General features: G+C 39.0%; 1 protein-coding gene across 5 annotated transcripts in view; it reads left to right on the top strand.

Moving 5' to 3' along the window:
* NNT (nicotinamide nucleotide transhydrogenase) overlaps nt 1-22,089 on the top strand; it is a 93,988-nt gene that overhangs the window by 24,260 nt on the left and 47,639 nt on the right. For all 5 annotated transcript variants that reach the window (XM_045999579.1, XM_045999575.1, XM_045999576.1 and 2 more), the window contains exons 7-9: nt 3,619-3,806; nt 21,395-21,528; nt 21,813-22,004. In XM_045999579.1, coding sequence (XP_045855535.1) covers nt 3,619-3,806; nt 21,395-21,528; nt 21,813-22,004 — 514 coding nt within the window. The remainder of the gene's footprint in view (nt 1-3,618; nt 3,807-21,394; nt 21,529-21,812; nt 22,005-22,089) is intronic.

Genomic DNA, 22,089 nt, shown 5'->3' with positions numbered 1-22,089 from the left:
TTTTTTCAAACAATAACTCAGAGATTCCCCTCGTAACTATAGTGAGCATTCTACTGAATGCCTACATTGAGAAGTTTAGAAAATAATAGCTTTACTTTTTTATCTTTGTGTGTGTGTGTATATATATATATATGTATTCCAATAAAGTTTTATTTACAAAAACAATTGGCAGGGGCGCCTGGGTGGCTCAGGGGTTAAAGCCTCTGCCTTCGGCTCAGGTCATGATCTCAGGGTCCTGGGATTGAACCCTCTCTGCTCAGCAGGTAGCCTGCTCCCCCCACCCGGATCTCTCTCTCTCAAATAAATAAATAAAATCTTAAAAAACAAAACAAAACCAAGAAACAATTGGCAGGTCAGGAGTTGTAGTTTTTGGACACCTGTTCTAAATAATGCTTACTCTCTCAGGCATTGTGCTATATGCTTTATTTTGTTCTTTATAGAACTCTAAGATGTAGAGATTAAATAGCCCTGTTTTATATATTATAAAGAGATATAATCAATATTTTAACATTCAGTTTTATTTCTTATCATAAACATAATACATGCTTATTTCCCCAATTCAGAAAAATATAAAAAAGTATAAAAAGTGAAAATAGCCTATTCCCTGGAAAGAACTATTACCATCTTTGTATATGTTCCCTTTTCTACATGTTAATTAAAAATATAATTTTACTGATAGTACTAGTTAACTGGCTTTTTTTTTTTTTTGCTTAACAGTAGATCATGAAGATCTTTACTTACCTACAAATATATTTAATGGCTGCATAGGATTCCACTGTGTGGAAGTACAGTGACCTACTTAATTAGTCTCCTATAAATGGACATTTTTACTATGTATAAACAATACTGCATGTATTTTCTGTGTCAGAACATATGTATTTCTAGAGATTTCATTATTTCCTTAGGGTAAATTCCTAGAAGAGGAATTTTGGGGTCAAAAATATTCATGTCTTACATTTTGATATAATAGTTTTAAATGATAATTATTTTGAAGGCAGAGATTCCAAAATAGGGGACGCCTGGGTGGCTCAGTCAGTTAATCCCAGGGTCTTGGGATCAAATCCTTCATCCTGCTTTCCCTCTGCCTGCTGCTCCCCTGCTCTTGTGTGTGCTCTCTCTCTCTGACAAATAAATAAAAAATATCTTTAAAAAATTACAAAAAAGCATTTATGGTTCTGATTATTCATGTTCATTTTTGAAAAATACAGAGAAACCTTAAGGAGAAAAAGAAAAATGCCTTTTATAATTCTCCCAGCTAGATAAAATTGCTAATGATTTTTTGGGCATCATTTCTTACAGATATTTATGTAGATACCTTTTGATCAAAATTGTGATTACTCACACATATATGTCATTTTATTTTTTTTTATGTCATTTAAAATTTATCTTATTTCATTAAAAGTAGTAGACATTTCTAAAACTTGGTAAACAGTAGTGTACCTTTGGCTGTAAGGAATAGAAAACAACTCAAACTGGCTTAAACTCTGAGAAAATGTATTAGCTCTCCTAAATGAAAATTCATGGGAAGGGCTCCCTTTTTCACACTCGCATCAGCAGCGCATTGGTGCCCTCCACGAGCAGGTTCTTTTTGTCCTTTCTGTTGTCTTCAGCTTTGGCTCATTTCCCTGAGTCACAAGTTCGCTTCCGCAGGCAATCTGGGCTTAAAGTTTCCTTGTTCAAGCCAGCAGAAAGGTGAGGACCTCTTGCTCAATCATGTCCTTCCCATTGGGTCTGTTCTCTCTGACCCCAATGGTTGCTGGGGACTGGGAGGCTCAGACCACAGTTTCCCCAAGTTCCCTGATGGCCAGGATTACCTGCAGCTCTTGCTAAAAATAAGCTTCTGGCCTCTCTGCGGGAGGTTGTAATTCAGTGGGTCTTGGAGGGGGCCTACGAATTTGAAGTTTTAACAAGCCCCTGAAATAATCATTATCATCAGGGCTGTTTGGGACTCACTCTAGAAGGAGAGGGAGAAGCAGACGCCCGGCTGAGCAGGGAACCTGATGTGGGGCTCAGTCCGAGGACCTGGAGATCATGACCTGAGCCACCCTGCTGCCCCTAGTGTTTATTTATTTATTTTTAAACTGAATGTATTTTTATGTAATTGAAATATATTGGCTCTTTATATCTTTTATAGGTTGTTTTTTTCAAACACAGTTTAATGAGAACTAGGGACAAAAAATCACTTTGTTAAAATACTTCTAAGAGTCATTCATGAGAGAGAGGTCCCCCTAATTCAGAACATTTATAAATGAAGACCTCAACTTGAGTGGTTTGAATGAAGTCAAATCTTAATGTAGGTCAGAGTTCACATCATCATTGACAGTGGGGCTCCAAGAATCAGAAGTAATTGTTGGAGTTATAAGTAGTGAAATTCCTTTTGTGACTGAAGTAGGTAGAAGTTGGAATTTCCTACAGTTTTAAATTTTCCAGAAAAACTTAATTTTCATAGAAGTGGCACATACTTTTGGAAATAACTGAAATAGTCCAGTCAGAGATATCAAAAGAAAATGTCCAATTTTGCATATATACAGTTTGCTCTTCTTAAAACTCAACACACAAAAAACAAACAATCCAATTAGAAAATGGACAGAAGACATGAATAGACATTTTTCCAAAGAAGACATACAGATGGCCAACAGACACATGAAAAGATGCTCAACATCACTGATCATCAGGGAAATACAAATCAAAACTACAATGAGAGATCACCTCACACGTGTCAGAATGGCTAAAATGAACAACACAAGAAACATCAGGTGTTGGTGAGGATGTGGAGAAAGAGAAACCCCCTCTCACTGTTGGTGGGAATGCAAACGGGTACAGCCACTCTGAAAAACAGTATGAAGGTTCCTCAAAAGGTTGAAAATAGAGCTACCCTACAATATGGCAGTTGCAGTACTGAGTATTTACCCAGAGAACACAAAAATACTAGTTCTTTTTTTTTTCCCAAAAATACTAATTCAAAGTGATACATGCACCCCAATGTTTATAGCAACATAATAATAACCAAATTATGAACGCAGCCCAAGTGCCCATTGACTAACGAATGGATAAGGAAGATGTGGTATACACACACACACACTCTCTCTCTCTCTCTCTCTCACACACACTCACATACACAAAATGGAATTTTGTTCAGCCATAAAAAGTAATGAAATCTTGCCATTTGCAATGACATGGATAGAGCTAGAGAGCCTAATGCTAAGTGAAATAAGTCAGAGAAAGACAAAAAACAATGATTTCACTCATATGTGGAATTTAAGGAACAAAACAAACAAAAGAAAAAAAAGAAGGCAAACCAAGTAACAGACTCTTAACTGTAGAGAGCAAACTGGTTACCAGAGGGGAGGTAGGTGGGGGGATGGGTGAAACAGGTGATCAGGATTAAGGCGTGCACCTGTGTGATGAGCACATAGATGTATGGAAGTATTGCCTCACTATGTTGTACATCTGAAACTAATATTATACTGTATGTTAACTAACTGGAATTTAAGTAAGTAAAAACTTAAAAAAAAAAAACACCCGAAACCCCCCCCCCCAAAATGTGTAGGTAAAAGCCGATCTTGATTTCTGTTAAGGGCCTAAAATAACCACTGCTTTCCCTTCAATAATCACCAGAGCTGCAGCTTTGGAGCAGTTCAAGTCTCTTGGTGCTGAGCCCTTGGAGGTGGACTTGAAGGAATCTGGTGAGGGGCAAGGAGGATATGCGAAAGAGATGTCCAAAGAGTTCATCGAAGCTGAAATGAAACTCTTTGCCCAACAGTGCAAGGAGGTGGACATTCTCATCAGCACAGCGCTGATTCCAGGTATGTCCTTAATTAAGCTCACGCTAATCAGCAGAGCACTTTGACTAGTGGTATTTCAAAAGGACAGTGAAAGTTGTTTAACATTGGAATTTCTTTAAGTAAAGATTGATTTACTTTCTAGAAAATGAGAAAGCACATGAAAGGCAGAAAGGGCAAAAATCGCAGTAACCCCTACATAAAGATTATTATTAATAGTGGGATCCATTTTTTTCCATATATTTTTATGTAGCTGTGTTCATAGTCATATTCTGTATATTGTATTATATTTGTAAGCAATTTCATTTGTGTATACTCTTGATGAATTGGTTTTATAATTTATTTCTGTTCCCTTGTTAAGATACTACATCCTTATTGTAGGACATCCAAACAATACTGAAAAATATGAAGAAAAAAAGTACAGACCAGAAGTTGCAACAGAGATGACCATTATTAATATTTTAATCATTTTTCCATACACTAGAGAGAAAGAGAAGGGGACTTGGTGTGTGTGTGTGTGTGCATGTTTTTGGAAATTCTGGTATATGTTTTTTACTAAAGGATATGACACTTTATCACTTTTTAAATAATTTCCTTTGGCATGTTTGGTCTTTGCAACCAAATTGCAAGCTCTTTGATGGCAGGAATTACTTTTCAACCCTTTACCACATCCTCTTTAAAGGATATTTTTCACTCAATTATTGATTGATTAAACCTTACTGGTTTAATAAGCAGTTATTAATCAGTAAACAGTAGCTTGATCTAACAAGATTTTTGCTTTGAAGAAATACTCCACCCCTCCTCTTCTCCCTCTCCTTCTGATATTGAATAATGACCACCGGGCTAACTGTACTGTTTTCCTTTCTGAAAGGAAGTAAGCCAGATAATGAGAGCTTAGAGGGTTAATGCTTACTTGTGTTAGAATCTTCTAAAGGAGCCTTGCTTTCTCCAGGGGACAGTGGAAAATTAGAAGTTGCTTTGTCATGAGGTCACCGGGGAGGAGAAGTTCTCTTCTGGCATCTTCCCACAACCCCCCAGCTGAATAATGTGTATGCAAGGGCAGGAACTTGAGTGACACCACATCTGTGAGCTTGTAGGGGAAAATATGTCCCCCAAACTCTTCTTTCTGTCCTCTGTTTACCCAGATGATATCAGATAGGCGAGCTGCTCTCTCCAGACACCCACAGCCCACCAGAGCTGGCTAGGGGAAGCAGATGGGATGGGCTGGTAATACAGGGTTAACCCATAGAAGAATCTGTGAGTCTAGAAATGAGGTGGGTGGGTTACTGCAGGTGGACGCAGATCAGGCCAGCCGGGGACTCATGGAGGTGTTGGTGAAGTCTGCTGGCTATGATAGGACTCATGAACAAGCAGTGGCAGGAGAGCGCTGAAGGATTTTGTCCTTTCCTTTTGTGGCAGTGGCTTGTGGCCCAGCTGTTGCACAGGTGCCTTTGAAGGAGGGATGGGTGGCCTTTGCTGTAGCCCTCATCTGACCTTTGGAAGTTAGTTGCATGTTGGGGAGAGGTTATGAGCTGACTAGGTACAAGTGGCCAGCAGAGGGTGCTAAAACATTTCCTCATGGAGTAAATGATTTCAGACGGGAAGCTGGTTTTAGTCAAGTCATGCTCTTTTTGGACATAAGATAATTTGGACATAGTATATAGAAGTATTATTGGTGATAAAACCTAAAGTAAGCAATACAACTCAAGACTTCTTGTATAAAACACATACTCTTTTTAGCGCCTACTCCCTCCAATAATACTTATTTTTAAATAAGGACTTTATAGTAAGTGTACTTTAGTAAAAGGTCAAATCGTGTAATAGTCTTAAAGAGGATTTGTTAAAGACATTTTGTTAATCTGTTCCACTGAGCCTCTACTGTCTTCCGTCTTTTCTGAAGCAGTGATCTGTTCAGAGCGTGTTCAAGTTAGATGAAGTGCCTGACCAGTGGACTGGCCCAGAGCAGGCACTCAGAGGGCTAGTCTTCTGTCTTTTTTTTCCCTTTTTAAAAAGATTTTATTTATTTATTTGACTCAGAGAGAGATCACAAGTAGAAAGAGAGGCAGGCAGAGCCGGAGGGGGAAATAGGCCCCCTGCTGAGCAGAGAACCTGATGTGGGGCTTGATCCCAGGACCCTGAGCTCATGACCTGAGCAGAGGCAGAGGCTTAACCTACATTTTTTTTTTGAAAGCCCCCCCCAAAAAAAAAAGAGAAAAGTTGGTGGGAATATTATGAGGAAGAAGATAATCTTTCTAAAGATCTTTCTCATCCCAGGGGGACTGAGACCTGAAAGTGTGAGCATTTCAACAAAAAGATGAAAAGACTCTATAAAGGCACAAATACCCTTTGAAAAACTGTCCTTGGCATTGTACCTTGACTGGTTTATGTCCTGAGTCTCTGCATGGATCACCTGATGTGTGTCGAGCTCCTGAAAGACTCTCGGAAGAGAAGCTGTTCTCAAATTTCCTTGAGTGGATCCAAAGGGGATTAAGTCAAATGTCAGAAGTTGGCCAAGTTCACTTGCTTGGACACAGGTGCTTGGAAGGCTGGACACAGGTGCTTGGAAGGCTGCACACAGGACCAGATGTGGATAAGGACACTAAGAGGGGGGCATGGGCAGTTAGCTAGCTTCGGGTAGCAACCTTATGGAGCTGGCAAATTTTTGATCCTCCAAGGTGTACTCAGTCTGTGGGCTTGAAAGAACAATTATGTTGTGTTTGTGTAGATTGTATGTGGAATGAAATGTCTCTGGAGGTTGCTAATTATTATGCTGCCATTTTGTACCACATACTTGTGCCATCATCTGGACTCCCTAGACTGGGGCGGGTGAAGGGTTAAAGGCTCTAGTGTCACTTAATGTAGGTAGCTTTGGGACAGGGCTGACCGTCCCGTTTTGTGGTGTTCTGCACATGGGAAGACTCCCCAACTTCCCCGTCTGGCTCTTTGTCCTTTGGGGCTACTATTAAAAAGTAAGTCCCTCTGGCCATGTTCAGGTTGTGCTCATAATCTTTTCTACTAGACTTTTTGAGACTCAAGAGATTTTTCAGCATCTGTATTGTTCTGGGTGCCATCCTGAGGTCTTCATTGTTACAGTGTCTTATTTTTCAGTGCTGTCCAAGGAATGAGAGAAAGAACACTCTGTTGGCTCAACTTTTGGATAGGAACGCTGCAAAGGCTAACTTAAGACTGGGAACCTAGCTTTCTTAAATTTTCCCAAACCAGAATACTTGCCAAATGTGTAATTTGAGGTGGTTAGCTAGGTCTCTCAGGAGATAGAACTGGGAAGTAGTAGGAGGTCTGTCTAGGAGTTAGAAAGTGTCTATTGGTCAGGAAGGAAGATATTCATTGCATGATTATAAATTATATCCTAGGTCATATATGCTGGGACGTCTTTTTAGGCATAATACAGATTATGGTAATGATAATTTTTATCTATACTAGGTAAGGTCTGTAGAATATATCCTATAAAGGATACTTGTGGTAATTCTACATGACTCTGGAGAATTGGGAGGGGCTGTTTTCCCCGACATGCAAAGGCTATATATATATATATATATATATATATATATAAAGACAGCAAACTAGAGATATTTTGCCATTGCCTGGAAAATCAGCATTGGTTCTCCATCTGACATTACTTGTCTTTTTGAAATCTATCTATCCCGAAGAGTAGAAATATGGCACACAAGAATACTTTTTCACAGTAATGTTCAAACTTATGTTCAGGCAAGAGAATAATTGATACAGTGATATACTCTCCCATTTGTGAAAACCACCAAGATAATATTGTTTTCATGCCTCTACAGAGTTTTGGCCCAAAGTCCATGTTTATTGTTAGGGAGACTGGTCTTTTCCTTCTCTGTAAGCAAGAGGATCTCACAGTACAAAACTAGAGAGATCAGTCATTTCTAACTTTCTATTTTAAATTATTTATTGTGTTTTACTGACTCATCTAATTCATGGGTCTTCCTTCCTTCCCTTAAATTTATCATATGGCTGTATGGAATTTTGTAATATTACTTCTACGAATTTTCATTTGTTTTGAGAGTTTTGAAGGATGGAGAGAAAGACTTAAGTGTTGCAACATCAAGGGTTGGTAACCACAGGCTGTCTACACACCTCTTGGTAGCTTTCAGCACAAACAGGGCAACTTGTCATCAGGAGGAAGATGCCAAGATGGGGGAGTGTTCATTACCATTTATCAGTCGTGACTTCTGAGAGTGTGTTTGAGCACACTTAGTGAGTTATTGGGCCAAATTTAACAAATGGTCTGCTAGGAAAATTTACGGCACAGAATTATATTCTGGTTTGGTCTGTTATTTCTCCAAAAGTGTGTTGCAAGATTGGAAGCATTGTGTTCCCATCTCTGGCAGTTCCTGAGTTGAAAAGGATTGGGAGGCCGAGGCTGTCTCTGGGGAAGAACCCCGGATGGAGTCACTGCGAGCGGCTAGCGTGGCACTCCACGTGCATTTCTGTATTTTCCTCCTTTCCACTCTCCCTATACTTTCTTGTGCCTCCGTGTTGGGGTGGTCTAGGTGCTCTGAGAAAGCAAGGCAAAAACTCAGACATTACGGAAATTTACTCCTTGCTCAGTTAACAGGAACGGGCGGTTGACACACTGGTGAGCAACTCTCCTTCACGTGGTTGTCTGGGGATTCAGGTAGGACAGTGTAGCTGTCGTCATCATTATGAGGCTCTGAAGGGTACTCTAGGCACGGTCTCTCTTCCAGTCATCCGGAAGGGATGGGGACCTAGAAGAATGTGTATAGGATGCCTAGAAATGCCACCTACCACTCCTGTTCACGTTTCTTCGGAAGACTTAGTCATATGGCCAAACCTCACTGTTAAGAGAAGCTGGGAATTGTTGCTTTGCTGTGTGTGCAGGAATAACAGAACATTGTATTAGTCTGCTAATTAGTTAGCTAATTAGTAGCTAATTTTGCTACGAAAATCCCAGTTTCAACAAGGTGTTTATTTTCTCACAGTCTGGAGGTCGGCCGTCCCAGGTCAAGGCATAGGCAGGTCTGGTTTCTTCTGAGTCCTCTCTTTGGCCTGTAGATGGTTCTGTTCTTGCTGTGTCCTCACATGGTCTTGGCCTCTTTTCGTATCCACATTTTCTCTTATTTTAAGGATATCTATCAGACTGGATTAGGGCCCAGCCTAATTGCTTCATTTTAACTTAATCATCTCTCTAAAGGCCATCACTCCAAATACAGTCCTATTTTAAGGTACTAGGGGTTAGTGCTCCAACATAGAAATTTTTTTGGGACACAGTTCAGCCCAAAACAAACATGGATTTTGGTGAGCAGCTAATAGCTTTTTCCTTTTTCTCACTTTGTAGTTCTGTCTGCTCATGTTTAATGCATTCACTGGGGATCAGATCTTGGATTTAGAGCCCGATAGAGTAGAGTCAGATGCTGGGTCCACTGCCCGATAGCTGGCTGATGTGTCTCTCTGAACCTCCAAGTCTTCATCTCTGAAAATGGGGTAAAATTTTTATCCCATAGAGCTCTTTCTTGAGTAGAAGAAGACAATCCCATGTAGGGCCTGGCATAGAGAGCATTAGCGTTGTTCTCTTTTCTGCCATTGGTGATGCCTGGTCTTACAAATGGTACTCAGGACTGAAAACTTACCTCTTTTTTCTTTTTTTAAAATTTTATTTACTTATTTATTAGAGAGAGAGAGAGAGAATCTGGTCTTACAAATGGTACTCAGGACTGAAAACTTACCTCTTTTTTCTTTTTTAAAAATTTTATTTATTTATTTATTAGAGAGAGAGAGAATGAGCCTGTGCACGCCTGCATAAGCTGGGTGGGGGCAAAGGGAGAGGGATTGAGAATATCAAGTAGACTCCTCGCTGAGTGTGGAACCCAACTTGGGGCTCAGTCTCATGACCCTGAGATCATGACCTGAACCAAAATCAAGATTCAGACCTAACCAACTGAGCCACCCAGGCATCCCTTGACTTTTTTAGTAGAAAGTCCAGACAGTCTCAAGGACTCCATGGAATGTCTAAGACATTCCTTGAAAAACTGCATTTTCCAACGCTATGCATTTCATTAAGGCTCTTTTTTTTTTTTTTTTTAAAGATTTTAATTATTTATTTGACAGAGAGAGATCACAAGTAGGCAGAGAGGCAGGCGGGGTGGGGGGGTGGGAAGCAGGCTCCCTGCTGAGCAGAGAGCCCAATGCAGGGCTCGATCCCAGGACCCTGGGATCATGACCTGAGCCGAAGGCAGAGGCTTAACCCACTGAGCCACCCAGGCACCCCTCATTAAGGCTCTTTTGTCAGTTAATCTCATCCTGACCTGAGTTGAATAACATGGAAAATAAGCAGTATTATTTCTATTTTTAAAAATAATCTTTTAATTATTTTATAAAACTAGTGAAATCAGAATGTGTCATAAATATTCATTGCTTCAGTTTTTAAGACATTTTGGTAGCAAAGGTACATCTAAGCATGTGTTGGAGGGAACACAAAGAATGTTGTAATTTATAGAAGAATATAGATGTTATACATTAAAGAATGTATACCTTATATGTTTCTGGGGTGCCTGGGAGGCGCAGTCAGTTGAGCACCTGCCTTTGGCTCAGGTCATGATCCCAGGGTCCTGGGATCAGGCTCCTTGCTCAGCGGGGAGCCTGCTTCTCCCTCTGCCTGCTGCTCTCCCTGCTTGTGCTCTCTCTCTCTCTGACAAATAAATAAATACAATCTTAAAAAAAAAGAATATTATACTTTCATGCTACAATTTAAATATTGTAGACTGTTTGTTTTTTTAAGAATTCCTACTGCTTATGGAGCCATGGTAAAATCTTGACAAATTTTGATTTTTATTTATACAGAATTTTGTAGCTACGAGAGGCGGATTATTAAGATAATCCTTAAAAATTTTTTTATGAATGTGTCCTTTAATAATTAGGTAAAAGCTTGTTTTCAGTTTTTTTCATTAAACAGATCTTTCGGGATTTCTCTAATTTGCTAAAATATGCTGTTGACTAATCATATTTCGTAAGTATTACATTTAGACATATCTCACGGCATTCAATTTATAAAAGCCAAGGTTTTGCTGGCCTGGCTTTCTCTCTCTTCCTTATACAAATAATTAATTGTGCAGAGAAAACTTGTCTCTACTTTTATGGATAGAACTCACATGTTAATTACTCTGCTTGGCTCTTTAAGCTTGGGTTAGAATCTCTGTTTGTGAACATAGCTGTCTAAAGCTTAGCCAGTGATAACATAGAAGGAGGGGTTGAATCAGTATGTTGCTCTATCCAACGTGAGGCTGGCTAAATCAGACCCAGTAGATGAAAGACCCATGGATCACATACTCTGCAGTTTCTTGCCACTTCTGGTGAATTACATAATCAATTATCTGTTTTTCTCATAGGTATATGTAAGTGTATAAAAACCCTTTTGTCCTTCTCTGTAGGCATTTTTATAGCTTAAGAGCCAAAGCTTTAACCCCCATCTGTGATTTTGAAATTCCAAAAGAGCCTTTGGTATGTATTGATTATGATGACTTTGGCTATCAGAAGCAGAAATTCCTGCACATTCTGCCTTAAACAGAAAGGATATTTCTTGGGTTATGTATGCAGACCAAGTCCAGTCAGAAGTGTGGGTAGGTGTGCTGACATCAGGGGCTTTCACTGTGCTCCTGTGTTCTCTTGCCTTGCCCTGTGAGTTGGCCCTATCCTCCGTGCTGGAAGGCAGCAGCGGGTTGAGCCCAACACAACGTCCACAGGACAAGACAGGTCAGTTCCAATGGTTCCCTCTTGAAGAGGAAGGAAACTTCTTTTTCACAAGCCCCGAGCAAACCTTCCCATGTTCTTATTGGCCTTCATTGGGCCTTCATCTCTGAGCCAGTTCACGGAGACAGGGCAATGAGATACCCCTTGGCTTACATCTGGATTTCTGAACTGGTCACTAATAAGGTGATGAGATTATCCTTAGGCCAACCAGCCTGCATCTGGAGTGGTTTCTGGGGTCAAGTTCCTAGACTGTGTGGAGAAAATGGAAATCAGAGTAGTGACCAGAGAACAAACAAAGTGGGTGCTGGGTAGACAACAGCGCTCAGTGCAAAATTGTGTACTATTAGTAATGACATTTCTTTATGTGTAGATGCTGTAGTTCAGAATGTCTTTACATGCTGTGTTTTCCTTTGAATCAATGTATAGTATTGCATTATGTTAAAAATTCTCCTTATCTTGTTAGTGCTTGTTCACGAGAAATTCGTTTTGATTTGGATAAATATATTCTGTAATTTGTATTTTTAATGTCTTTGCTACTATATTGTTAAATATACTATGACCTTGTTAAAGCAGAAAGTTTTTCTTGAGCTTGTCTAATTGGATGCCTTACAGGTCAGGAAGTTAGGATTTTCCCCCATCCAATTACATGCTATTGAATAATTCCAGTAAATAATGCTAAAACTTCTTTAGAATCGTTACAGAATTTTGTGGTAGATCCATTTCATCTTGGTGTCTTTTTTTTTTTTTAAGATTTTATTTATTTATTTGAGAGAGAGAGAGAGAGAGCACTCACGTGAGCAAAAGAGAGCACAGGTGGAGGGGAGGGGCAGAGGCAGAGGGTGAAGCAGACTGTTCGCTGAGCAGGGCTACTGACCAGAGTGGATGGCAGATGCTTAACAGACTGAGCCACCCAGGCTCCCCTTGGTGTTTTGTCCTTAATATTTTTAGTGGTTTCCTCTTAATTTGTTTGTTTGTTTGTTTGATGTGACTAAAGTTGTCTGTGAGGGCTTGAGTCTTTTCCTGGTAGAGTCTGAGAATTTATTGATTTCAGATGATCATATTAAGACTGATTTATTCAATGAGGTATAATATATTGAAACGTTCTGGTAACTCTTACTCAGTGGTTTTTAGTTTAAGCTAAATCACTCTTTCTGAATATCATCTTGCAGAGAGGGCAATGATATATTTTTTTGCTATATAACCCTAGTTGTTACAGCTATTTTTTCTTTCTTTCTTTCTTTTTCTTTTTAAGTAGTCTCTATACCCATGTGGGGCTTGAACTCATGACCCTGAGATCGAGACTAAGAGTCACATGCTCTTCCAACCAAAGCCAGCCGGTGCCCCTAAAGCTGTTTTCAGAAATGAGTAATTTTTCTAGAAATTTCATTTTTTTTAAAGATTTTTTAATTTATTTGGGGGGAGAGAGAGTGAGCAGGAAGGGGAAGGAGAGGAAGAGGGAGAGAGCAAATCTCAAGCAAGCTCATCTCTGGGCATGGAGCTGGATGCAGGGCTCAGTCTCACAACCCTGAGATCATGACCCAAGCTGAAACCAAGAGTTGGATGCTTAACTGACTCAGCCAGCCAGGCACCTCTGGAGTTTTCTAACTTTAATACTTTAAAAACTTCATCTTAGCGTTCACTTGATGAGAAAATACATAGTATGAAAAGAATTCTATGAATTCTTAAACTGTGACTTCAGTCATATTTAAGATTGTATGTGTATGAATCACAACCATACATCCACATAGCTAGAACTGGTGCACAGGTGAGGCACTTTTTCAGCCTGGAGCCAATTCTGATGCCCACAGAGATTCAAGGATACTCACCCAAATCTATGCCATCCCCGCTCACCCTGAATAATGGCCAACCAATTAGGAAACTGAAAATTTTTAGATGACTGCTTTAAATACCTCAACTGTTTTGGGTAATGTAACTGTTCACTAAGCTTTGAATGTAGCTTCTTTCAGTCCTAAAATATTAGTCTTCAGAGTTACAGGGAAAATTCTCCTTCCCTATCCAGCCTGCACATGGTAGGCACTAAATAGTAGTTGAGTGAATGAAAAAATGAATATTTGAATAATGACTGTGATGGCACGATGTCCTACCATTGCCTTGGCTAAGATATGGAAACAAATGTCCTCCACTGGGAGAGAACCAAATAATCTTACTATGAATATGATGTCCAAGAACCAGGAAGAACCAAGAACTATTTCATGAAGTTGGACATCAGGTCATATCTCTTAGCCACAGTTTGCATTGTGCCAGGAAGTACATAAAAAAAACCATTCTCTCCTTGTTAATTTTTTTCTGTCATATTTTCTGTTGTCATTGTTGTTTTGGATGGAGGTGGTTTGAGGGAATGTAACAATTTTGGTCTTTTTGTATAGCTCATATTTTGCAGATAAAATTATTAAATTAACAGAAATGAGCAAAGGGGAAAGCCCAGTTGTGCCTGCTTAACAAAACAAAACAAAACAAAACAAAACAAAACACTTCTTACTTTTAAGAAGATTAACTCTTTTTTTTTTTTTTTTTTTTGGTAGGGTTTTATTTATTTACTTTAGAGAAAGAGCAAGAGCATGGTGGCAGGGAGGACAGAAGGAGAAGCAGACTCCCCACTGAGTGGGGAGCTGATGCAGGGCTTGATCTCAGGACCCCAGGATCATGATCTGAGATGAAGCCATATGCTTAACCGACTGAGCCATCCAGGCTTCCCTTTATTTCTTTTTAATTAAAAAAAAATTGTTTTTAAAATTTTTAGTGTTCCAAGATTCATGGTTTATGCATCACACCCAGTGCTCCATGCAATGCATGCACTCCTTAATACCCACTACCAGGCTCACCCAACCCCCCACCCCCTCCCCTCTGAAACCCTCAGTTTGTTCCTCAGAATCCACAGTCTCTCATGGTTCATCTTCCCTTCTGATTTCCCCCAATTCACTTTTCCTTTCCTTCTCCTAATGTCCTCCATGTTATTCTTTATGCTCCACAAGTAAGTGAAACCATATGATAATTGACTTTCTCTGCTTGACTTATTTCACTCAGCATAGCATAATGTCCTTCAGTCTCATCCATATTGATACGAAAGTTGGACGTTTATCCTTTCTGATGGAGGCATAATATTCCAATGTATGTATGGACCATATCTTCTTTATCCATTTGTCTGTTGAAGGGCATCTTGGCTCTTTCCACAGTTTGGCGACTGTGGCCATTGCTGCTATGAACACTGGGGTACAGATGGCCTTTCTTTTCATTACATTTATATCTTTGGGGTAAATACCCAGTAGTGCAATTGCAGGGTCAGAGGAAAGCTCTATTTCTAGTTTCTTAAGGAATCTCCACACTGTTTTCCAAAGTGGCTGCACCAACTTGCATTCCCACCAACAGTGTAAGAGGGTTCCTCTTTCTCCACATCCTCTCCAAAACTTGTTATTTACTATCTTGTTAATTTTGATCATTCTAACTGGTATAAGGTGGAATCTCAATGTGGTTTTGATTTGAATCTCCCTGATGGCTAATGATGATGAACTTTTTCATGTGTCTGTTAGCCATTTACATGTCTTCTTTGGAGAATGTCTGTTCATGTCTTCTGCCCATTTTTTGATGTGATTATCTGTTTTTTGAGTTTTGAGTTTGAAGAGTTCTTTTTAGATCTTGGATATCAGCCCTTTGTCTGTAGTGTCATTGGTGAATATCTTCTCCCATTCCGTGGGTTGCATCTTTGTTTTGTTGACTGTTTCCTTTTCTGTGCAGAAACTTTTGATCTTGATGAAGTCCCAAAAGTTCATTTTCACTTTTGTTTCCTTTGCCTTTGGAGACGTGTCTTGAAAGAGGTTGCTGTGGCTAATGTCGAAGAGGTTACTGCCTGTGTTCTTCTCTAGGATTTTGATAGATTCCTGCCTCACATTTCGAGTTTATCTTTGTGTATGGTGTAAGAGAATGGTCAAGTTTCATTCTTCTACACATAGCTGTCCAATTTTCCCAGCACCATTTACTGAAGAGACTGTCTTTTTTCCACTGGATTTTTTTTTCTGCTTTGTTGAAGATTGTTTGACCATAGAGTTGCAGGTCCATATCTGGACTCTCTACTCTGTTCCACTGGTCTGTGTGTCTGTTTTTGTGCCAGTACCATGCTGTCTTGGTGATCACAGCTTTGTAGTAAAGCTTGAAATCAGGCAATGTGATGGCCCAGTTTTGTATTTCTTTTTCAACATTTCCTTAGCAATTTGGGGTCTTTTCTGGTTCTATACAAATTTTAGGATTGTTTGTTCTAACACTTTGAAAAATGCCAGGCTTCCCTTTAATTAACTCTTCTGACTTCTGCAGTTATTTCTTGAAACACTTGATATTATCATTTGATCTTTTATTCTTCTATCTAGAATCTATACCAGACTGTCTCTAGGGTATATGGGACATCTCTTTATATTTGAAGGATTTGAATTAAACATTGGATATAGTCTTCTGTTTTATATTGTAAAAATCTTCCTGTTTGCTATCCATCCTTATTTAGGTCTCTGTCTCACTCTCTAAGTGTTTTAGAAGCACTTTGAAAGGCTGTCCTAACTGTGTAGCTTCATTTGCTGTAGCAATATTCAATTGGTAAGTAAATAGATTGGTCTAATGGCATTTTTAAGTTGTTTTAACTCTTATAGTACAACTCTTTTTTTAAAGATTTTATTTACTTATTTATTTAAGAGAGACAGAGGGAGAGCATGACTGCACAAGTTAGGGGAGGACCAGGGGAAGAGGGACAGGCAAACCCCAGGCTGAGTGTGGAGCCCAACTTGGGGCTCAGTTCCACAACCCTGAGATCATGACCTGAGCCGAAACCAAGAGTCAGATACTTTAACCCGCTGAGCCACCCAGGTATCCCTCTTCCAATCCAACTCTTAATTTACGTCTTCAACCTAGAGAAGAAACTGGTTGTGATTATACAGGAGTACTTTATTTATTTAGGAATACTTTATTTTATTTTTAAAGATTTTATTTATTTATTTGACAGACAGAGATCACAAGTAGGCAGAGAGGCAGGCGGGGGGGGGGAGCAGGCTCCCCGCTGAGCAGAGAGCCTGATGTGGGGCTCGATCCCAGGACCCTAGCACGACCGAAGGCAGAGGCTTTAACCCACTGAGCCACCCAGGTGCCCCTCCATGCATTTTTATCCTGTTGGATCAGGATATAATATCATTCTCATTTTTCACATTTATTTTATTTTAAAGATTTTGTTTATTTATTTGACAGAGAGAGAGATAGAGAGAGCACAAGCAGGGGGAGCAGCAGGCAGAGGGAGAGTGAGAAGCAGGCTCCCCGCAGAGCAGGGAACCTGATGTGGGACTCAATCCCAGGACCCTGGGAACATGACCTGAGCCAACAGCAGGCACTTAACTGAGCCACCCAGGCGCCCCTCATTTTTCCCATTTAATACTATATCATAAGTTTTCTCCTTCATATAGCATGATGAGTCATTAAGGAACTTTTGTATATATATTTTAATTTTGGAGGGATTTTCTTATTTTAATGCACCACATTTTATTCAATGGTTAACGCAAAGTTGGGCTTTTCATTTAATTCCACTTCTTGTCAATTAAAAATAATGCTCTAACATTTTTTCTATGTTATTCCATCATGTGTGCCTTCATTTATTTCCCTGGGATTAATCAAATCTTAGAAGTAGAATTACTGGTTGAGTGGATATCAAAGTTTTTGGCTGGTTGATACATATTGGTAAAGTACGCTTTTGTGAAACTTTTGCGTAGTTCATAATCTCATCAATAGATCATCAGCTAATTGTTTCATTTCAACATTGTTATGATTTTTAAAAGATTTTATTTTTAAGTAATTTCTACACCCAGTGTGGGGCTTGAATTTATAACCCCAAGATCATGAGTCTTATGCTCTACTGAATGAGCCATCCAGATCCCCCATTATAATGATTTTTTGATTCTTTCATTTTGAGAGACGAAAAAAAGTATCTCACTTTTATAACTTTTATTCATATAAGGGTGAACTTTTTTTTAAAATTTGGTAGTTACCATTTGTGTTTGTTTTTCATGTATTAGGATCTTAGTGTTTTGTCTTTATTAAATTTTTTATTAAATTTAATTATATTAAATTTTTATTATATTAACTTTTTGTCATATTGATTTTTGAGGAGTATAATACATACATATTTCATATTTCAATCTGTTGATGTTTTCCTTATTTTCCCCATTGCTTTAATTTAAGAAATACTTTTTAATTCAAAGACGAGAGAGAGATTCACCAAGGTTTTCATTTTTTCTTTTTCTTTATGGGTTGATTCTCTCTCTCTCTCTCTCTCCCCCTCTCTCTCTTTTAAAGATTTTATTTATTTATTTGACAGAGATCACAAGTAGGTAGAGAGGCAGGCAGAGAGAGAGAGAGTGGGAAGCAGGCTCCCCGCTGTGCAGAGAGCCTGATGTGGGGCTCGATCCCAGGACCCTGAGATCATGACCTGAGCTGAATGCAGAGGTTTAACCCACTGAGCCCCCCAGCTGCTCCAATTCTCTCTCTTTTTAAAAAATTTACTTAAGTGATCTCTGCACCCAAGATGAGGCTTAAATTCACGACCCCAAGATCAAGAGTTGCATGCTCTCCCGATTGAGCCAGCCAGGTGCCACAAAGGCTCATTCTCTTTTATAATTCATTCTGATCACTAGAATTTAGAGTTTAGTTTGAAGTCTGATATTAGATTTGGGTAGATTCCCCTCCCCGCATATCTCACTGATCATCTTAAACCTTTTGTTCCTTCCATTTTGTGATGTCACATTTACCATATATTACATTTTTACCCTAGTAGGCCATTAGGGTAAGACAGTATTTTGAAATTGCCTTCTTAGTCTTCCTCTTGAACTATTCTTTTGAGGATTTGCTCATTTGGAACTTTTATGTTCCAAATTTATGTACTTTGCTCCTCTTTTGGCTCTATTTTTTCCCTTCTGTTTTCAATTTTCATTTCTGCACTTTTAGAATTTTCAAAAAATTAATCCACATGTGAACGCTGAAAGCCAGCTGCACTATTATATTCATCATTGTATTCCCTGTAGCCTTTATTGATTTTTTTTAAATTATAAAATTAAAACTAGCTCTTACAGAAAATTTAGGAGATAATAGCACAAAGAAGAAAATATTCTTACCACTCAAAGATGTCCTGCTATGGTTAAATATTATACAACATAGAATTGACTAGAAACTATATAGTATATGTAGTATTTCATGTATGTATATAAATATATATAAAATTCATATATGTATATAAATTTTTTTTACATTAAGGCAGCAGTCTATACATACTATTTTGCTGTGTGCATTTTACTTATAATAGTTTCATGTATTCTAAATATTCCTCCATGACTTAAATAAATTTTAACTCACCCTCTAGTTATTTGACTAAAGAAATTACTTTATGCGAAGGAATAGCCTGTCCATTCAAAAGTGAATGGACTTCAGACTGACAGTATGGACAGAACACTTACTACCTTTGTTCAGATGCAAGTGTGTTTCTGCGCGTGTGTGTGTGCATTTAAAGTTGTGTCAGCTAGTGCCTAATTGTTTTGTGAAGGTCGAGTGAATAAAATCAAAGACAAATCGGTAGTATATCAGATGTTTTCTAGGGAGCCTAAATGGTTTTGGCCACTTCAAGTCACTAGGGTGACACAGTCTAGAACTGATCCTTAGCTCTCGCTGGGTCAGAAGAAGGAAGGACTCTAGAATTTTTAGGGTGGGAGGAATTAGATACCAAATCAAATTTGTGAAGCCTATGCCTGTAAAGTGGGGGCAGTTAGAAGTCAAAGGGGGTGCATTTGGACCCAGATTGCCCCTTCAGGCATATCAGCCCAAGACTGGAGGGAACAAGTAAGGTGTGAGGAAGAGCTGTTGCAAGCAAGAGTCTGGTTCACGGAGAAGAGCTCATGGACTAGAAAAGAGGAAGAAGGACGATCGGAAACACCTAAAAAGTACACATTGGCACTTGAAGTTTGCCAGTTTATGTGGATGCGACCATGCGATCCATAGCTTTATATTATCTCAGAGCTCAACAGTATGACCTCTGGAGGTTGGCGGGGGAAGTCCTCAGATGTATTTTCTTTGCATCCCCAAATTCTTGTGTTTGAGTAAAGTTTAAATATCCAGGATGGCTTTGTTGGACTGTAGTGGGGGAGAGTAGAGGAAAGGAATATTTCCAGAGAATTTTGAAAGGTGGTGAAACCACCAGGACTTCAGAGTATTGTCTCTGGGGGAAATACCTCCTCATTCTTGCTCTTCCATGGAGAGTCAAGGGGTTATCCAACAAACCATGTGACAGCTAGCCCTGCGTGGCTGGAACAGAAGGTCCAGGGGGTCAGTCATGAGAGAAAAATGAGAGAAAGTGCTTATACCCAGGCAGGAAGGCCTTCAGTAAGAGGAGGCATGGGATTTGGACTTTATCTTGGCAGTATACAGTTGGCATTGAGAAAGAGAGAAGTACTATATAAATACCCCTTTGTACCTTTACAACTCTTTTTTTCCACATGTGCTACAAATCTTTATTTTTCTTTTTTTGAATCACATGTATTCCAACCAAGTGGATTGAAAAACAGATTATTATAGTGCAAATTTTATTTTATATTAATTTCCATTTATAAAATCGATTGTGGTCTTCCTAAAATTCTGTAAACAGAGTTGAAAACTTTCTAAAAGAGGAGATACTTAGGCTATTAACTCTCTACTTTCCTACTACCAGTCTCACAAGTTTATTTCCTTTGTCTTTTGGCTAACGCATATATTGTTCCATGAAACTTGAGCATCGTAATAAACTGACAGTGTGGACCCTGTTGAATGTTACTAATATAGGTTAGGTTGAAAAATCTTTACGTTTGGTGCTTTATCTTCTATGTAAGAATCAGTGAATGAATTTTTTTAAAAAAATATTTTATTTGTTTATTTGACAGAGATCACAAGTACGCAGAGAGGCAGGTAGAGAGAGAAGGGGAAACAGTCTCTCCGCTGAGCAGAGCGCCCGATGTGGGGCTCGATCCCAGGACCCTGAGATCATGACCTGAGCTGAAGGCAGAGGCTTTAACCCACTTAGCCACCCAGGCGCCCCGTCAGTGAATGAATTTTAAGTGTGAACTATCTCATGGCTAGAGTGTTCCGTGAGAACAAAGTTCTTTTCTGTTTATCTACCAGTATATTCTGAGCACTAGTATAGGGCTCAAAGGAGAATTAACTCACCAGAAGCAGAATTAACAGTGTGCAGAGGGAATAAAAGTGTACGCGTGATTCCCAATTCTAATCCCAAACTGGGATTTCCTATTGTTTTCATTTCATGGCATTCCTCTGTATCTCCTTGAAGTTATACGGTGTTAAATGAAGGTAGATTAATAAAACATGTGGGAAAGTCTGGTGAAGTCTGTTGTTTGGAAATACTTAATTTAATTCAATTAATATTTAATTTAATTCATAAATTACTATTGAATATTCCCTTGACAATTGTGATCTTTATGAATTGTCCAATTCAGGTACACATATTTTCCTTAATAGCTTACTATATGCATTTAAAAAGAAACGGACCAAATGTTTGTGTTTTCATGAGTGCCCTTGGATGTAAACCCGTTTGGAAGAACAGGGTTGTGTGAAGTAAAGGGCGAGATCCCTCCTGCCCGTTGACTTTGCAGTTCCTACTTACTACGTTTCTTCCTAGGAGGATGACCAGTTTCACTGGTGTGATGGACTTTCGGGGTATCTTGAAAGAGTTAAAATTTCAGATGTTACATTTTTGAGTGTCCAGAGACAACTATAATAATTAGGAAATAAGAGTTTGAAGAAAGCATAATATAATTTGTGCTGTTCTCTTTGATTTTTATCAGGTAAAAAAGCTCCAGTTTTATTTAGTAAAGAGATGATTGAGTCAATGAAGGAAGGTTCAGTTGTTGTGGATTTAGCTGCTGAGGCTGGCGGAAACTTTGAGACCACTAAGCCAGGAGAACTTTATGTCCATAAGGTATAGCAAACAGCTTCTTCTGTGTATGAACCAACTCCCATGTCTTTAGTGATTTGTAAGGGAATGTTTATTCCTTTAAGTATTCAGAGAAACTGAGGCCTGAAAATTTTTAAAATTAAAAACAGGCATATTTCAAGCTCTTTTGAAATCTGTATTTGTTTGTGAGATGTGTATATATTTATAAAGGTATGTAATTTCACAACTTAGCCTTGGCTATGGCAGAGACGTGTCCTAGAAGGATTGTGAAGAGATCGACCTTTCTGACTGTAGATTTGTTCATGTAGGGAGTTACTCACATCGGCTATACAGACCTTCCCAGCCGAATGGCCACGCAGGCCAGCACCTTATATTCCAACAACATCACCAAGCTCCTGAAGGCCATCAGCCCTGACAAAGATAATTTTTATTTTGAAGTGAAAGATGACTTTGATTTTGGTACGATGGGTCATGTCATTAGAGGAACTGTAGTGATGAAGGTAAGTGACGAGACCTGTTCCCTCCTGAGTTTTCATTAGAACTGTGTTTTAAGCTTTCTGTTTTATGGATGGATCCTATGTTGGA

The sequence above is a fragment of the Meles meles genome, chromosome 3 (genome assembly GCF_922984935.1).
Source record: "Meles meles chromosome 3, mMelMel3.1 paternal haplotype, whole genome shotgun sequence".
NCBI lineage: Eukaryota > Metazoa > Chordata > Mammalia > Carnivora > Mustelidae > Meles > Meles meles.
The sequence above is the reverse complement of the archived record's forward strand: the minus strand, read 5'-3'. Positions and strand labels throughout refer to the sequence as shown.